The sequence below is a fragment of the Mirounga leonina genome, unplaced genomic scaffold (assembly GCF_011800145.1).
Source record: "Mirounga leonina isolate KUSES-001 unplaced genomic scaffold, KU_Mleo_1.0 Mir_168, whole genome shotgun sequence".
In the NCBI taxonomy this organism is placed as follows: Eukaryota; Metazoa; Chordata; class Mammalia; order Carnivora; family Phocidae; genus Mirounga; species Mirounga leonina.
Window position 1 is genome coordinate 33,026,812 of NW_023270426.1, and position 17,097 is coordinate 33,043,908.

At 36.6% G+C, this 17,097-nt stretch overlaps 1 protein-coding gene across 2 annotated transcripts in view; it reads left to right on the top strand.

Moving 5' to 3' along the window:
- Positions 1 to 8,880, top strand: part of GPBP1 (GC-rich promoter binding protein 1) — a 71,389-nt gene extending 62,509 nt beyond the window's left edge. For both annotated transcript variants that reach the window (XM_035014460.1, XM_035014459.1), the window contains 2 exons: positions 3,349 to 3,451; positions 7,923 to 8,880. In XM_035014460.1, coding sequence (XP_034870351.1) covers positions 3,349 to 3,451; positions 7,923 to 8,081 — 262 coding nt within the window. In that variant the 3' untranslated portion in view covers positions 8,082 to 8,880. The remainder of the gene's footprint in view (positions 1 to 3,348; positions 3,452 to 7,922) is intronic.
- Positions 8,881 to 17,097: the final 8,217 nt, after the last annotated feature.

Sequence of the window (17,097 nt, forward strand, 5' to 3'; positions counted from 1 at the left end):
AGCCACAGTTACTTAGAAAATACTCTTATAACCCCAATACCTATAATGAATGATTTAATGTTATTATTTCTTCATCTGCAGACATAGTGTAGAAAGCATTTTGGTGGTTTCTTCTTTGGTTCATGAAGATGCAGAGAAGAGAGACTTGACAAGTTCCATACCTTGACAGAGTTTGGTCCTCTGCTGACCAGTAACAGAAAATTGAGAGAATAGGATTTAGGAACTAAGCCAAATAGAGCAAGAAGAGGAGATCCAAAATTGGAATAAACTCTAGGATGGTTGTTGGGGAACCCATGCTGCATAAAGAGATTATCAGTGATGACTACCTGAATGAATATTTCATTATATGTCTTTGTTTTGTTCTGTTTTAAAGACTTTATATTATTTTGTGGAAATGTTGCACATGCTAAAAAGGATCCCAAATCAATAAAAAGAGGAAGTAAATGTGTTACTACTTGGGAACCATTTTAATTTAAATTTCTTAGCTTGAGTTTTCTTTGTGCTTTTGTATAGTGTATGTTTCTAAGTGTTCTACAGATACATATTACTTTTTTTTTGAGGTAACAAAGTTAATGCCTTCTTTTAGATTTTAGGTTTTATTTCTCTGAAAATGGAGTGATATTTCTTTTCCCTGGCTTCAGATTTCCTGTAAACTTTGTGATTCTTAAGTTATGTGCGTATTAAGTACTTGCATAGGTTGAATTTAACAAATCAGGTGCCAGTGATACAGTTCTTAAGGATGACAATTCTTAGTGTAAACTAAAACTTAAAATGAAAAATAATGAAACATATAAAATATTAAAAACACATATATTCTTAGTTTTGTTGTCAAGTTTCAGTATATCATCAGGATAGTGAGGGTAGCCTGAACATTAAGCAGGTGTGGGGGGGGGGGGTGTAGTTGTTGAAAGCATCAAATGAGTGCCAGAGAAATTCAAGGGAGTTTGGGATAGATCTCGTGGCTTGAGTACCAATCAGAAGGAGTAATTCAGAGCTAAATTAAATCTTTAAAAGTGAGACATTAATAGGACAAGAAGGGGGTGTGAAAGGGATATTTAGGGTTGAATACATAACCTAGTTTGTTTTAGGGGCAGTGAGTGAGGTGTCTTGAGGGAGTGTGTAGTCCTTAATGGAATTAGAGATGACATTGAAGAGGCAGGGCCTTCGAGATCTATTCAAGCTTCTTCATTTGAAGAAATAGTTCGGGGAAGTGAAGGAATTTGCCTTTGGCTTATATACCTGTGTGTGATAGAGTAGGAAATCCTCTGCTTCTAAACTTATGCTTTTTCTAATGTAAGAAATTTGAATTTGTGGTAATGGTGTTAAAGTTAAGGAAGGAGTTTGTTCTTTAGGAAGTGGGAAGCAATTGGAAACACTTAGCAGAGGGTATCATGAAAGTGTTAGGTGTATGGGTGATTTGGTAATAGTTTGAGAGAATGAGGAGAAACGCTAATGAAAAAACAAAGGTACAGATCACTGTCACAGTGTATTACTAACTGTGGGGCAAAGTATTCGTTTTGAAAGCTATTCCAGAAAGTTAACCGTTACACCTACTGGAAGGAAAGGGAAAGGTATGAGATTGGACATTTAGGAATGCTTGTCTTCTATACAATTTGAAATAATTTGTTTCATTTGCATTATTGTTTGGTTAACATTCAGTTTTTAATTGTGAAACAAATGATCTAGCAAAAATAGATTGTTTTACCAGTCTAGATCTCTAGACTATGAACTAGGTGGCATTGGGAATGAAAATGCCATTCCATAGGAAGCTGTCTAGGTTAAAAGAGTGAAGACGGTGTGTTGGAAAAGAAGTGTTAAATGATTAAAAGGAATGAGAGAAATAGTAATTGACAACGATTGTGACATTTTGATCTAGAGGGTTTGGTGCAGTATAAACTAACTTGGAAGGAGAAAACCAGAATTCTCTTTGCTTCTTTGCCATCAAGTAGGCAGGTTATTTTACTTACATCATCTTGATTCTTTACATGTAAAATATGGGTGTTGTGTTAAATTTTATTCAGATTCTCTGAGCACTGATATTCTGTAAGATTATTTGAAAAGGTACAAGATCTTTGTGGCAGGCTCAAGTTGAAAGATGAGTAGGTATAAATAAAGTAACATACTTAAGAGAGATAATTATTGGGGCGCCTGGGTGGCTCAGATGGTTAAGCGTCTGCCTTCGGCTCAGGTCATGATCCCAGGGTCCTGGGATCGAGTCCCACATCGGGCTCCCGGCTCAGCGGGGAGCCTTCTTCTCCCTCTGACCCTCTCCCCTCTCATGATGTTTCTCTCTCGCTTGCTCTCTAAAAAATAAATAAAAAAAACTTAAAAAAAAAAGAGAGAGAGAGAGATAATTATTAAAAAAACCAGTACAGACCAATACAATATATGTGGCTGTATAAGAAACAAACTTTGAAATAGTTGAGTCAAATGTATATCAGCTATGACTATGATTTTCATATTTGCCTGACTGGAGAGAAATCATTGGTTCCCTGAAAATGGAGTGCATGTGATTTTTTTTAAAATTTTTTTTTTAAAGCTCTCTTTGCCTAGGGTGGAAGGAAAACAGAATAACCATATTTATTTTACTTACTTAGATCCTAGTTAAGAGCTTTTAAAAAAGTGGTCTTTCTGTTACTGTAGAACAACAATGCTCCTTTCACATTGAAATATGTGTTGAGGTTGATGACTGGCATACACCTTAGAGGTGATATCAACAGGTAAATACACTATAAAATGCAAGGTGGAGGATAAGATAGCTCAGCCTTTTCAAAGTAAAAAACCTAATGAGTAGCTAAGAATATGATAGATTGTGATGATATTAAAACCAGGAGGACTATTGCTTTTACTTTTAGTTTAAGTTTTTAACAATTTTTTTTTCTAGTTTCTGAGCTAGAGACCCTTATGCAAATTTCCAGCCTGGAGAACCTCTGACAACAAAGTTAAAGCAATTGCACAGTTCATTCTTAATCTTACCTAACTACCTTTTCATTTTCAGAATGGAAGCACAGAGTAAACAAGTTGTTTTTTTTTTTTTTTTAAGATTTTATTTATTTATTTGACAGAGAGAGAGACAGTGAGAGAGGGAACACAAGCAGGGGAATGGGAGAGGGAGAAGCAGACTTCCTGCCTAGCAGGGAGCACATGCGGGGACCCTGGGACCAGGACCTGAGCTGAAGGCAGACGCTTAACGACTGAGCCACCCAGGCGCCCCAACAAGTTCTTTTGTGTTGAGGACTTTGTATAATGGATCTGGATGGTGTTTTCTTGCACACAGTGTAAATGGTATTATCCTACTTGGGTGAAGCTCTGAATTTACCTATTTCCTTTTACCTACCTTCTTTTCAGATTGTTAAAGGAGATGGGCTGGCAAGAAGACAGTGAGAATGATGAAACATGTGCTCCCTTAACTGAGGATGAAATGAGAGAATTCCAAGTTATTAGTGAACAGGTGAGAAGACCTGAATCATACAGGTTCACCTTAAATTGCCTTTCCTTAATCAGAACAACATATTACACTAAGGATTTTTTAAGGGAAGGGAGGTTTTATACCTTTCTCTTGAGGAATTTATTAGACATCACAGTATATGTCAGAATTGCCTTTGTTTTAAACTGGTCTGCAGTGCTTAGGAATTAGTATAAATAATATGTCTATGATTTGTCATGTTCCAGACTTTTTTTTTTTTTTTTTTTAAGATTTTATTTGACAGAGAGACAGCAAGAGAGGGAACACAAGCAGGGGGAGTGGGAGAGGGAGAAGCAAGCTTCCTGCAGAGCAGGGAGCCCGATGCGGGGCTCGATCCCAGGACTCTGGGATCATGACCTGAGCCGAAGGCAGATGCTTAACCACTGAGCCACCCAGGCGCCCCGACTGTTTTTTTTTTTTTTTTTTTTTTATAGTACGGGGATAAGAAGTAAAAAGCATCAGTAGCTTCCCATATAGTTTCACCTTTTATCCTTTTCCTTGCATAAAAATATTTCAAGTTCTGAAACATCTTGTTTTTTGTCTCCATAGTTTCTTTTTTGAAAGAGTATTAGGAAATGTTTGTAGAATTGGAATTGATGGATCATATGGTTATCTGTGTTAAACTTTTTGAGGAACCACCATACCATTTTTCCACAGTAGCTGTACCATCTTAATTCTCACCAGTGGTGCTCAAGAATTAATTTTTCGATAGTAGCTATCCTAATGGTTGCCAAGTGGGTATCTCACTGTGGTTTTAATTTGCACCTAGTATTGGTTAGTGATGTTGAGCATGGCCATTTGTGTATCCTCTTTGGAGAAACGTTTATTCAAGTACTTTGCCCATTTTTAATCAGTTGTTGTACTTCTTTATGTATTGTGGATTTTAACTCCTATATGATTTACAAATACTTGCTCACATTCCATAGATAGCCTTTTTACTCTTTTGATTATATTCTTTGATACATGAAAGTTTTAAATTTTTGATGAGGTCCTGATTACCTATTTTTTTAGTTAGGTTCCCCTACTGTTACTGTCATACTCCAGAAATGTTGCCAAACTGAATGTCATGAAGCTTTTCCCCTGTGTTTTCTTTTCAGTGTTCCATAGTTTTGGTTCTTATGTTTAAGTCTTTGATCCATTTGAGTTAGGTTTTTTGTTTTTTGTTGTTGTTGTTGTTGTTTTTTAAGATTTTATTTATTTATTTGAGAGAGAGAGAATGAGAGACAGCATGAGAGGGGGTAGGGTCAGAGGGAGAAGCAGGCTCCCCGCTGAGCAGGGAGCCCGATGCGGGACTCGATCCTGGGACTCCAGGATCATGACTTGAGCCGAAGGCAGTCGTTTAACTAACTGAGCCACCCAGGCGCCCCCATTTGAGTTAGTTTTTGTTTGTATTGTAAGGACCTGCCTTCATTCTTTTGGATATATCTGTCAAAACTGTCAAAAATCATTTGAGTATGCAATTGCTCCTTGAAGAACACAGATCTCAACTGCATGAGTCTACTTAGATGAAGATTTTTTACAGTACTGTGCCTGTATTTTCTCTTAGGATTGTAGTACTGTACCTGTATTTTCTCATCATTCTCTTTAACATTTTCATTTTTTTACCTGCATGGTAAGAATACTGTATATAATATATATAACATACAAAATATATATATTAATTGCCTTTCTGTTATCTGTAAGGCTTCCTAGTCAACAGTAGACTGTTAGTAATTAAGTTTTGGGGAAGTCAAAAGTAATGCATGGATTTTCGACTGCACGGGGTGGAGGGGGCGGGTTGGTGCCCCTAACCCTTGTATTGTTCAGGGATCAACTGTATATGCAAGGGTTTATTTCTGGGCTTTCTATTCCACTGGTCTTTTCTTTTTGATTTTTTGCCAGTACCACATTGTCTTGATGACTTCAACTCTGAAATGTTTAGATACCAGGAAGCATGAAACTTCCGACTTAGTTGTTGTTTTTAAAAATTATTTTGGCTATTTGGAATCCTTTGAGATTCCATATGAATTTTAGGATGGGTTTTTCTACTTATGCAGAAAATAACCTTTGGGATTTTGATAGGGATTGCATTTCATCTGTAGATTGCTTTGGATGTAATATTCACATTAATAATAAGGCTTTTAATCCAGGAATATGGACTGTCTTTACATATATTGGTGTTTTTAAAATTTTTTCAGCAGTGACTTAGAGTTGCATTGTAGAAATTTTTGGCCCCTTTTGGTTGTTTATTATTTATTTCTAAGTGTTTATTCTTTTTAATACTATGGTAAATAGAATTTTCTTACTTCCTTTTCGGATTATTGTTACAGAAGCACAACTGACTTGTGTGTGTTGATCTTCAGTGTGCAGCTTTGCTATATTCTCAGTTCTTGTGTGGAATCTTTAGGGTGTTCTACATATAAGGTCATGTCGTCTGTGAACAGATAATTTTACTTGTTTTCCAATTTCATATTTCTTCCTTCCCAATTTAAATTTTTTATTCAGAAGTTCTTAGTGAACCATGTTATTTTTCATAATGGTTGTGAAGCTAATGATGGGTAAGAGTTTTAAGAGATTTTTTTGTCTTTTTTTTTTATACTGTATTTTACACAAAAACGTTGACTTTCAAGTGCAGAGGGGGATGAGTTTTGACAGGTGACAGATGTATAACCATTATCCCCCTTGGCATTCAATTCTTTACTCCCAGCTGCAGTCTCTGGCAGACATTGACTTATGTTCTGTCACCATAATTTGTCTCTGGAATGTTTCAGTAATTGAACCAAGTACTGTATAGTTTTAGATTTGGCTGCTTTTATGCTTTTGAAACTCACCTGTGTTTGGTGAGTAGTAGTCCATTATATGGATTTACCAGTTTGTTAACCTTTGAGCTGATAATTGTATCATTATAAACAGGAGCAAAGGAGGAGCTGGTTTTTTAGGAGGCCTTTAAAAAGAACATGCTAAGTTAGATGTTTGTGGGAACAGTGCAGACATTTATAGAGAAAATAGAAAAAAGATTTGGGTTTTTTCTTTTTTTAAAAGCTTTTCTCCCCCCCCCCCTTTTTTTTAAAAATCATAGTTCTCCAGCTGATTTCAGACTGTGGAAAGATGAGGCAGCACTGATGATAAGTATGTGAAAAGCAAGGATAGAACTTTGGGGGATGGTAAAGGTGTACCTTTAAGAAAGGGTCAAGGTGTATTTGTAATCATCACAGTGGCTGAGAACACCAGGGGATACATACATGGGCTTTGGTTTTTCTCCGTAAAGGTGGTATGAGGTCATTTGTTCAAAGTGAAGGGGAGGTAGCTTAAATTGTATAATTTAGGTAGAAAGGAAATATGTTATGGAAAATAGAGAATTAAATAGGGCAAAAGGACAATTGAGGGCTAAGACTCTAGACTTGTTATTTCTTGTTTGTCAGAGTCTATAACAAAATTAGCTGTGATGTAAGCGGCTCTTTTCATTTGGATCCTAACCTAATACTCAAGATTTAATGATTAAAAAAAAAAAGAAAAAAACCCCTCTAGAATGTGAAACTTCTAGACAGGCCCAAATAATAATATAGAGGTGGATTTGGCCTTATAGAAGGTTGTATTTAGAGATTTTGGTGTAAATTACCAGAGGCTGATTTTTCATGAAAGAAATTTAGAAGACCAGAGTTATTTGAGAGTAGTGTTGCCATTATTAATGTAACTTAATTTTTTGTCTTTAAATTGTTTCTAATTTGGATTAACCACCCCTTTCCCCACCCCCCCCAATTTGTGATCTTTGGGCCCAGTTCTTACTTATTACCATCTAACCCCTTTAGTTCTGATTTCTCATTTTCAGAAATGGAAGACTATTTTTTTTTTTTCAGTATTAGAATCTCTCTGGCTAAGCAAAGGGCTTTATTTGATTTTGTTATTTTGTGCACCTTATTTGAATACTTACCTACTGGAATAGTTTGTATTCTACTTATTCTGCAAAGTGTGAATAAAGCAGTTTCTGGGGTGTGTTAATAAAGTCCAGTTTGGTCAGAATAATAAAAATAACAGCTAAAGCTTAATGGCTGCTGATTTTATTCTGGTTACATCTGAAGGTATTTAGTACAACTTTCACTTAAGGAAATGAAAATTTGGAAAGGGTTATTTGGTACCTTAACAAGTGATAGGGTTATGTCCACACCTACCCTGTCTGGATTGACAATCTGTGCTCTTTCCACTATGCTAATAATAAACACTAATTTTACTTACTTTTTGGTTTGGTGGATGTTAATTGTGGTTCTCTAAAAGGTAAGGATTTATTCCTTGGAAATACTTCGTTAGAACAGTTGGATCAATTAACTGTATTTAACTAGTTTTCCAGAAATGATACAGGGTAGAATACAATTTTATTAATGTATTCATGGTAACATTGAATTATTACAGTATTCTTAATTTATAAGTAACCCCTGGAGGATAGATTATGTATTTAATATATTTATTTTTGATATTTTAGTTACAGAAGAATGGTCTGAGGAAAAATGGTATTTTGAAAAATGGCCTCATCTGTGACTTCAAGTTTGGACCCTGGAAAAACAGCACTTTCAAACCCACTATTGAGAATGATGACACAGAGACAAGTAGCAGTGACACATCAGATGATGACGATGTGTGAAGGATTTCCTAACAGCTTTAGAAATTTTAGTGTGATACATCTCTCATACAGTTTGGGGTGAATTGTAAAAATGAAGAACTATAATTTATGTAGTAAAATACCCCATTAGAAGATGATTTTTTTGAGGGACTTCACTATGAAGAAAACCAAGAATGTTGTGTTGGGCTGTGTTGAACATTATTTCTTTGTAAATGAATGTTGTAGAAATGAGGACTTTGGTTGATCCAACATTGACTTTCTTCATCACTGCAGCATTTCTCTGACTAGCAATGTGACGATGTAACAAATGAGATTTTCTCATTTAATAATAAAAAAATTGTGTAATGTTTTGCAAAGCTTCTGTCTTAAAATGTCGAACAGGTCTTAAGAAAAAAGGCAGCTTACACTGTTTTGCTTGCAGAGTCCTATCTTTTTCGTACAATGGAAATCTTCAAGTCCACTTTGTGCTCCCCGCCCCCAAAAGGACAATGTAGCATGTTGGCTAAAACTGGAGCAGAGTGCACTAAAACATTAATTTCCTGAACTCAAGTGTTGTACTAGTCACCTTTTAAAACATAAATTGCTCTTTAGCCATTTGTAGTTCGGTAAACGTTACAGGAAAGACTTGACACACTTTCTTCCAAATTTTAAGAGGTGATTTTCAAGAACTTTATTTGGATATGTTGTCAGACCAGGACTTTCAGGGTTGATGGAAGAGTCTTGTGGGAAAACTTATTTTGATAAATTATTACACATGCAGAAAAACTGATCACACTGACTGGATCTGTCCACACATGGAAAATAAACTGGATTTTCAGAATATTGTTGTTCTCTCTAGTGTTCAAGGTTTTGGTTTCTAAACACAATATGCTTTATTTACTTATTAAAACAAAGTTATACTGATTACTTTCTTTACAAAAAAAGTTACGAAAAAATCCTTTTTATTATCAAATGCTTAACAAGTTTATTAAATGAATGTTGTTAAATAGTCACTTTATTTTTCACTTGCATATTTTAGAATCATTACTGTTTCATTGCTGACTGGAAGAGTAATTTGGCTCTGTATATTTGTATTTCGATTTTTCTGGTTTTGTTTATCTGTGTTTGCTTATAGCTTTCCTCATTCCATATGCATCCATGTTTAAATATATGCTGATTGTAAAGGGTGTAATCTCAGAGCAAGAATGTAGGTTTTCCATTAGATTAAGCTAATCATCAGAGTGTTTTCTTGTTTTAAATTGTATTTTCTCAGAAGGCCGCAGTGTTTTTGCTGTTTCTACCTCAAGATCCTGCCCAAACTCCCCAGCTTTCAAGAGAAGCCAGATTTTTTGTTCACACTGAGACTGGTGGTGATGGGGAAATTAAAACAAAAGCACAATTTCATCCCCACAAAACTCAGAGGATGAGTTAGAGTGGTAACAAAGTATTAAATAGGTCTTAAAGTTACCTTTTTAAATAGATTCTTACTATATAATATACCACAATGCAGTCCAGTCACCTAGCGTTAAATGTACTATTACATCTATGCTTTGACAAAGCTTTGTCAGTATCACATAATGAATGTTTGGGGGACTCTTAGATTGCACTGTTTGTTTAACAGATTAATGAAATCTATCAGATGGGAAATGTATTTGCTAACCATAAGCTAGAAGGGACCTGAGAAATGTGGTTTACATTAAAAATCTACCTTAACTGTTTCCACTGAATAGCTTTCAGAAGAGATTTCTTAAAAATTTTCTGGCATCTTCTGCTTTATATTCAGATAATTTTTTTTTTTGGCCTTAATTCTCATCAGCAGTTAAGTAATGTTTATTGTGCATTCATGGCATTGATAATCGAATGTGTTTAGTAAGCATGGTAAGGTACAGTGGTGTTATTAAATGATAGCAACAAGTTTGGTTACTGAGTGGGTGGATCCATACAAAGTATTTCAATAGAAATAAAGCTTAGCATAATTTTAACTTGCTCTCTGAAAAATGGGTAGCTGGTAAAGAGTTTGGACCATATTGTTTGAAAGGGAGCTCATAAGTACAGAAACTAGTTAAATTGCACATCTAGTGTGGAATTGTTGAACTCAGAATAGGCCATGAAGGTCTGGAAAAAAAAAAGTACTTTGGGCTGCTTCATACTCAGTTTCTCGGCAGCAGATTATTTTTTACAATTGACTTTATTAAAGTATAAATTGACGTAAACTACACACTTAAAGTATATAATTTGATAAGCTTTGACTTGTGAAACCATCACTGCAATCAAGGTAGTGAACAATACCTGTCACCCCCAGAAGTTCTTTGGTGTCCCCTCCTTTGTAATTCTTCTCTTATTACTACCTCCCTTCTCTCAGCACTTCCCCCCCCTTTTGGTATGAAATGTAATTAATGAGCAAAAATCTTATGGTAATGGGTTTAAAATAGTATTTCAAAAATTGTATCTTATTTGCTTTATATTAAGGATTAGAATTATTTATATTTCCATAAATCTATTTCTATTAAAGTTGAAATAAATGTAGAAGTGTTAACCTAAAAATAATCAGATTGAATCAATCAGATTTATATTAACTATTAAAAATTAGTGTCTTGAAGGGCCTGGTTCCTATAAACAAATACTTTAAATTCCTTTTGCTAGTGTTTATTATGTACTGTTAGAATATGGTTATATGAACATACTTTAAACTTAGGAATATTTCATAAATGACTTGTTTTTGACTCAAAAAAACTCAACTTGACATCACATTCTACTTGGATACTCCATAATCTCCTACTCATAACTTTATAAAAGAAGTTTTATTAAGTGCTTTTATTTGAATCTAAGTACCTGGATTTAGAAAAGGCACACCCTTTTGAAGTTTTTCAAGTTACACGATAAACTTAGGGATACATTGCTAGGGCTTTTAAGTAATAGGATATCACTAATTGAGAGCTGGATATTATGACTGTCTTTTGACCAGTTACATTTCTGGAGGTTATAATGACCACCTGGCCATGGTGGGGGCGGGGCAGAAATAGAAAAATCCCCGAGCCTGCCAAAGTACTGCAGAGAAGCTTCGGTTATTCTATTTTGCTACTTAATGTTATTTCCTTGCTAAGGGCTGAATGCTAGAACTTAAAAGGTTTGGTGCTCCAACAAAAGAGATTATATAGAACATGGGCACTTTGGGACACATGGACCTGAAAAGTTTGTAGATAAGAGTTTGGAAATGTGTAATTCAGTAATTACCTACTTTAAAAGGTTTTGTAGTTTTTTCTTGTTAAGAGACAAATTGTGCAGTTAATCACTTGATGATTAATTTATCCTGTTAAGTTCACTCCACCTACCCTTATGTAGTATTTGTTTTGTAGAAACTTAATCTGGCACAATGATTGAAGTTTATAGTATGTTAAATCGCAAGATGTTCTGGAAGAACACTTCTGCTTCATGTTCAGTGCAACAGTGTCCTAACTCTTGGTGTGCTTAAGAACCCATAGAGTAGTGGTTCCCAAACGTGTCTGCACATTGGTGTCACTGGAAAGCTTCAAAAAACACACAAAAAATGGTGATTTGAGAACTGGCTTTGCTTCTTACGAGCTGTGACCTTAATCCAGATACTTAATGCTTCTAGATGTTCATATCCCAAAGAGTTACTTTGAGGATGAAAATCATTAAGAGCACCTGGTGTAAATCTTGGGCACATAGTAGCAGCTGCTGCATAAATTTTAGCTGTTTTTTCACTGCTTAACACCATGTTACTCAATAGAAAGCTTCAAGGGGCAGGTAGTGGTGGTTTTAAAATTACATGTTAGATTAAACAGGTGGATCTTCAAATGGTTGTATATGATGAGAAAGAAGCATCTGGTTGAGTTCTCAATGAATTAAGACTGAGCTGTTTGAATCTGCTTCATTTTTTTTTGGTATTATGTTGAGCTGTGAACTAAGCTTAATAATCTGATTTAATCTTTAAAGTGAGGTTTATGAGTTTTCTGAAATGTAATCATTGCACTTTAATGGTAAATCATGTCCTTGTGAACTAATTACAAAGATGGCCTTCAGTGCTTTCAAATCTTTAGAGTTGCCTCCAACAGTTACATCATTTCATGCTATTTAACAGTTCTAAGCTGGAGTTTGACTCCATTTCTTTCTTTCTTTTTTTTTTTTTTCCATTTTTCTGGGCTGCTAAAGATGACCAGAAAATGGGCTGGTGAATTGTGATGAGAGGGAAATAACCTTTCTCTGGCTTCTTACCCTTAAATGGGCACTATCATGAGAACAAACTCAGTGAGTCTAGGTGACATTGATGATTTGAAGATTATAGGTGTCAGCTTTAGCATAAGAAGTTTATGATCCTGTAATGGCATTTTTATTTAGATATGAGTGCTTTTTTCAGTAGGGAATATGCCTTTGTTGTCATAGCCTTAATTCCATTTTAACATGGTTTTCTTTAACGACTGAGAAAAGAGCAAACTTTAACTCAGTGAGATTTCCCTTCAGTTAGTCTGAATACTGTTAATAAGTAGATGTAGTTGCTTTATAAGAAGTTCATTTGGTTAGGTGAAAATTTTTAATTAGAACATAGTTAACATACAGTGTTAACATTAGTTTAAGTTGTACAATATAGTGATTTAACAATTCTGTACATTACTCAGTGCTCCTCACAACAAATGCACTCCTTAATCCCCAGAGGGGGGAAAATTTATTTGGAGTTTGTTCCCCTTAAATCTGGATGCAATGTCCTGACACTATTAAGCAATTTTTACTATTTTGGTGAAATGAGTTGCAGAGTTAGTCATTTTGCAGAATAGATAAAACCTATGTGTTGAGAAGTAAGGAGAATAGAGACCATGTCTCATGCCCAAATAGAGGCATAGAGGTTTCATGGCACCTATTAAGATGTGTGGAGTTTCATTTTGGGAGATTTTTTCTGAGTTGGGTGTTGGCAAGGGTAAAGGGTAGATACTAAATATTTTAGTAAAGGGTATCTGTAAAGGGTAGATAATATTTTAGACCATGTAATCTCATGCAACCACTCTGTCATTGTAGCATGAAACCTGCCATAGACAATACATAAATGGATGGATTATGTCTTCTGCAATAAAACTGGCCAGCTGGGGGTGGTAGTTTGCTGATAACGATTATAAATATTAAGGACCAATTCTTTCTTTGTAAACTTTAAAGTGAAAGAGCTGTGGTATTTAATCTTTACACCATTACCAGGATGATCTTTGAGTCTTAGAAATTGCCTAGCTTTTAAAAGATTAATTTTGCCCCGGGCGCCTGGGTGGCTCAGTCGTTGAGTGTCTGCCTTCAGCTAAGGTCATGATCCCAGGGTCCTGGGATCGAGTCCCACATTGGGCTCCCTGCTCACCAGGAAGCCTGCTTCTCCCACCAGGAAGCCTGCTTCTCCCTCTCCCACTCCCCCTGCTTGTGTTCCTGCTCTATCTCTCTGTCAAATAAATACATAAAATCTTAAAAAAAAAAAAAGAAAAAGATTAATTTTGCCCCTTTTGGTAAACATGGTTGTAGTATTGTGTCCACACAGGATCAAATATATTGCATCCTGAATCACACTGAAAGAAGTGCACATTTATCGGTGCAATACAATAGTATTTTAGTGAGAAATGGGAAAACCTTAGTAAATCATGGGGACGCTTTTGAAAGGGCAGCCCTGGTTTCCCTTTCTCCTCTAAAAGTAATTTCTTTCCTGACTTGTTACTCTGCCAGCGTTCTCTACTTTGCATTTTTATAAAGTTAGAAGTTTTGAGTTTTTCTCATTTGGCTTATGCCAGCAAGAATAGGGACCATTTATTCTAAAGAATGAGACTGGTCAAAAGTAGAGCTTTTCTCTGAAGTGATGAAGTATTTGGTAAAGAGTATGTCATCTCTGCTCTGAACATGAATTGAGTGAGAACGAGAAGCATCTCTTCACCAGCAATAGGACATAAAATGGAACAAGAGCTTTGAAATAAGTGCAGGTCCAAGGTTTGGTATTGCAAGTTGCTAATTCCAAGGCATCAGGTTCCTGTCCGAGTTTTGGTCCTTGCATTTGAAGTCTGGCAGGTGCCAGTGAGACAATACCCAGATGATAGCTCAGGTGACTGAAAGCGACAAGTGGTGAAGTTAAGTCTCAGTAGTGCGTGCTTCAGGCTAACAACTAGGCACAGAGAAGAGGGCAGTGCTGAAATTCTTTCTGGAGTGGAGGTGAGGGAAAGGTCGCACGTCTAATAGGGGAAAGAGGTAGAATCAGTGTATTGAATCTGAACCCAGGAACTAGATCTCAGAAACCCCTTCCTCAGCTAGTGAGGCTGCAAGGTGATAATGCAGTTAAGCCACGCCAGAGGTGCCACATGGGCTGCAAATCCATAGAATAAGGAACAAGTTGCTGCAGTTTAAGGACTGAGAACGCAGCCATAATTAATGAGGGCTAAACAGCTGCTAACTGGATCTGAAGTTCAAATGGCCTGCTTTAGCCAACCTGGGTAAGAAGGCATCTGATTGAAGATGGAGAGTAAGTGTACATATGAAGCCTACACTAGTTGACATTTTAAATATGATCAATGACTAATAGTGAATATTTCTTGAATCTGCAAATTCTCAAGTTAAATCATAAATTGACTAAAATGAGGGCCTGCTAGGCCAGGCTCTCTGCTGAAAGTACAAAGAATAAAGATAACCCCTGTGCTGAAATTGATCACAGCCTGGTAGGAAAAACATTGCAAATGAGTTTTCAAGTATGTGTAGTGTATAGGGTTAGCATAGGGCAGGGTCAGAGGGTTCAGGAAAGGCTTTCCAGAGGATATCATAGCTTGGTTTTAATGAATAACAATTTACTAAAGCACAGAGGGCAGAAGGAAATTTTAGGCAAAGGAATTGGCCTGTGCAAGGGCATGCTACAGCCAAAGAGGTTCAGGAAACCTTACGGAGTTCAGTATAAGTACAGGAGCAGGAGATGGAGGTGAGGCTGCAGGGACCAGATCACAAAGAACCTTGTTTACCATGTTGACCAAACTTTGATTTTACTCTGCAAGCAGTGGGGAACTACCAAAGACGTTAAAATTGGACCTCCAGACTCAGTGTTCCTTCTGTTTAGCTTTAAAAATCCATTAACGTGATTGCTTAAAACTGCAGGGACAGGGGGGCATCTGGCTGGCTCAGTTGGAGGAGCATGCAACTCTTGATCTTGGGGTCATGAGTTCGAGCTCCACACTGGGTATAGAGATTACAAAAAAAACAAAAAACAGAACAAAAAACAAAACCAAAAACCCCCTGCAGGGACAGGTGGAAGGGTTAACTTGTGAATGCCTCATTCCAGGTGTGACTTTAGGTGAAGAATTGTCTGGGTAGAGGAGTGTGTGTTAGCAATGAAAGAGGCAAACTATTCCTGGCCTGTTAGGAGAAAGTTGAACAAGGATCTGGCCTGCATTAGAGAAATTCCCCAAGGCAGTCCATCAGTAATACCTTCTATAATGACTTAAGAAAAATGAGGTTCTAAGATACTTCTTAGAAGATACTTTTTCTCAATAAGTAAGCCTTTTCTCTCTTCTGTGTCCAAAGTAAATCTGAAAGTTTACTAAAAATCAAATAATTGAATAATTTTGGGCAATTACCATAAACATAATGTAGTGTTAGTGAATGAGGAAACCCGAAGATAAAAAGATGTGGCCCTACCTCAAGAAACATGATTATTTAACCTATATATGTGTATCCACATAACTAAGTCTAGGGAAGGTAAGTCTTGGATTCTTTTTGTAGATAGCTAGGCACATTTCAGAATACCTGAAAAAAAATTTATTTTTCAAAAACTTTTCTTTGAATAGGTACTTCTAAAATATACTGAATTTACGTTTAAAATGTATTCAAACTCTTCATGGTTTATGCACTTTTCTATGGTTTATTTCACAATTGAGAGGAAGAAGGAATTCCACAACTCGTTAAACAGTGACCTCTAAGACTAAGAAGAGCTACTGTCAAAGATAATTAAACATATGTCTTGACTTTGGAGGACTTAACCAAAAGTATTCTAAAAATGCTTTAAGCAATGGCAGCATCACCAAGATCATTCACACCATGAGTGCCTGCCTTCTCAGTGCCTAGCACTGTCCCGCATGTTTGTGAGTGCAGAGCCTACCAATGTCACTGCTCTGAAGGGAACATGAGTCTTTCGGATGGTCCAGTTCCAATGCGTCTGTCTGCTAAAAAATAAAAATCACATTTATTTCTTTTCTAAGATGTGACTTTAGTGAAAAAATTTGAGAGTAATATTGGTTGTTTGCCTTGAGTTCTAGGTGTTGATTTGGTTAGACAAGAGTTCTACTGAAATTGCAGTTGCTAACAAATTTTCAAGCTGTTTTTTTTTTGTTGTTGTTGTTGTTAAAGATTTTATTTATTTATTTATTTGACATAGAGAGAGAGATAGCGAGAGCAGGAACACAAGCAGGGGGAGTGGGAGAAGGAGAAGCAGGCTTCCCGCGGAGCAGGGAGCCCGATGTGGGGCTCGATCCCAGGACCCCAGGATCATGACCTGAGCTGAAGGCAGATGCTTAACAACTGAGCCACCCAGGCACCCCTCAAGCTGTTCTTTCTGACTTGGAGGTAATTATGAAGAGAGGTTAGATTTTTCTGGAATGTCTCTCATTGCTGGCTGGGTGGCTGCTCAGGGGTATTTGTCTTGCTGTACCTGATTAACATAGGCATTCTTGGGTCTCAGAAGGTCCACTGATCAATTGCTTTGACTCCAGGATTCTGGGCCAGCTTTCTGGCCAGGCTGTTCTGAGCAAGAGATTTTTTTTTTTTTTTTTTTGGCAAGAGTGCCCAAAAATAGGTAAGTAGAGAGCAGGTAGGAAAGCTGTCTTCAAGTATTTAAGATTTTATTTATTTATTTGAGAGAGAGAACGAGATAGAGAGCATGAGAGGGGGGAGGGTCAGAGGGAGAAGCAGGCTCCCTGCCGAGCAGGGAGCCTGATGTGGGACTCGATCCCGGGACTCCAGGATCATGACCTGAGCCCAAGGCAGTCGCTCAACCGACTGAGCCACCCAGGTGCCCCTGTTCTTATCTATTCTTTTTTTTTTT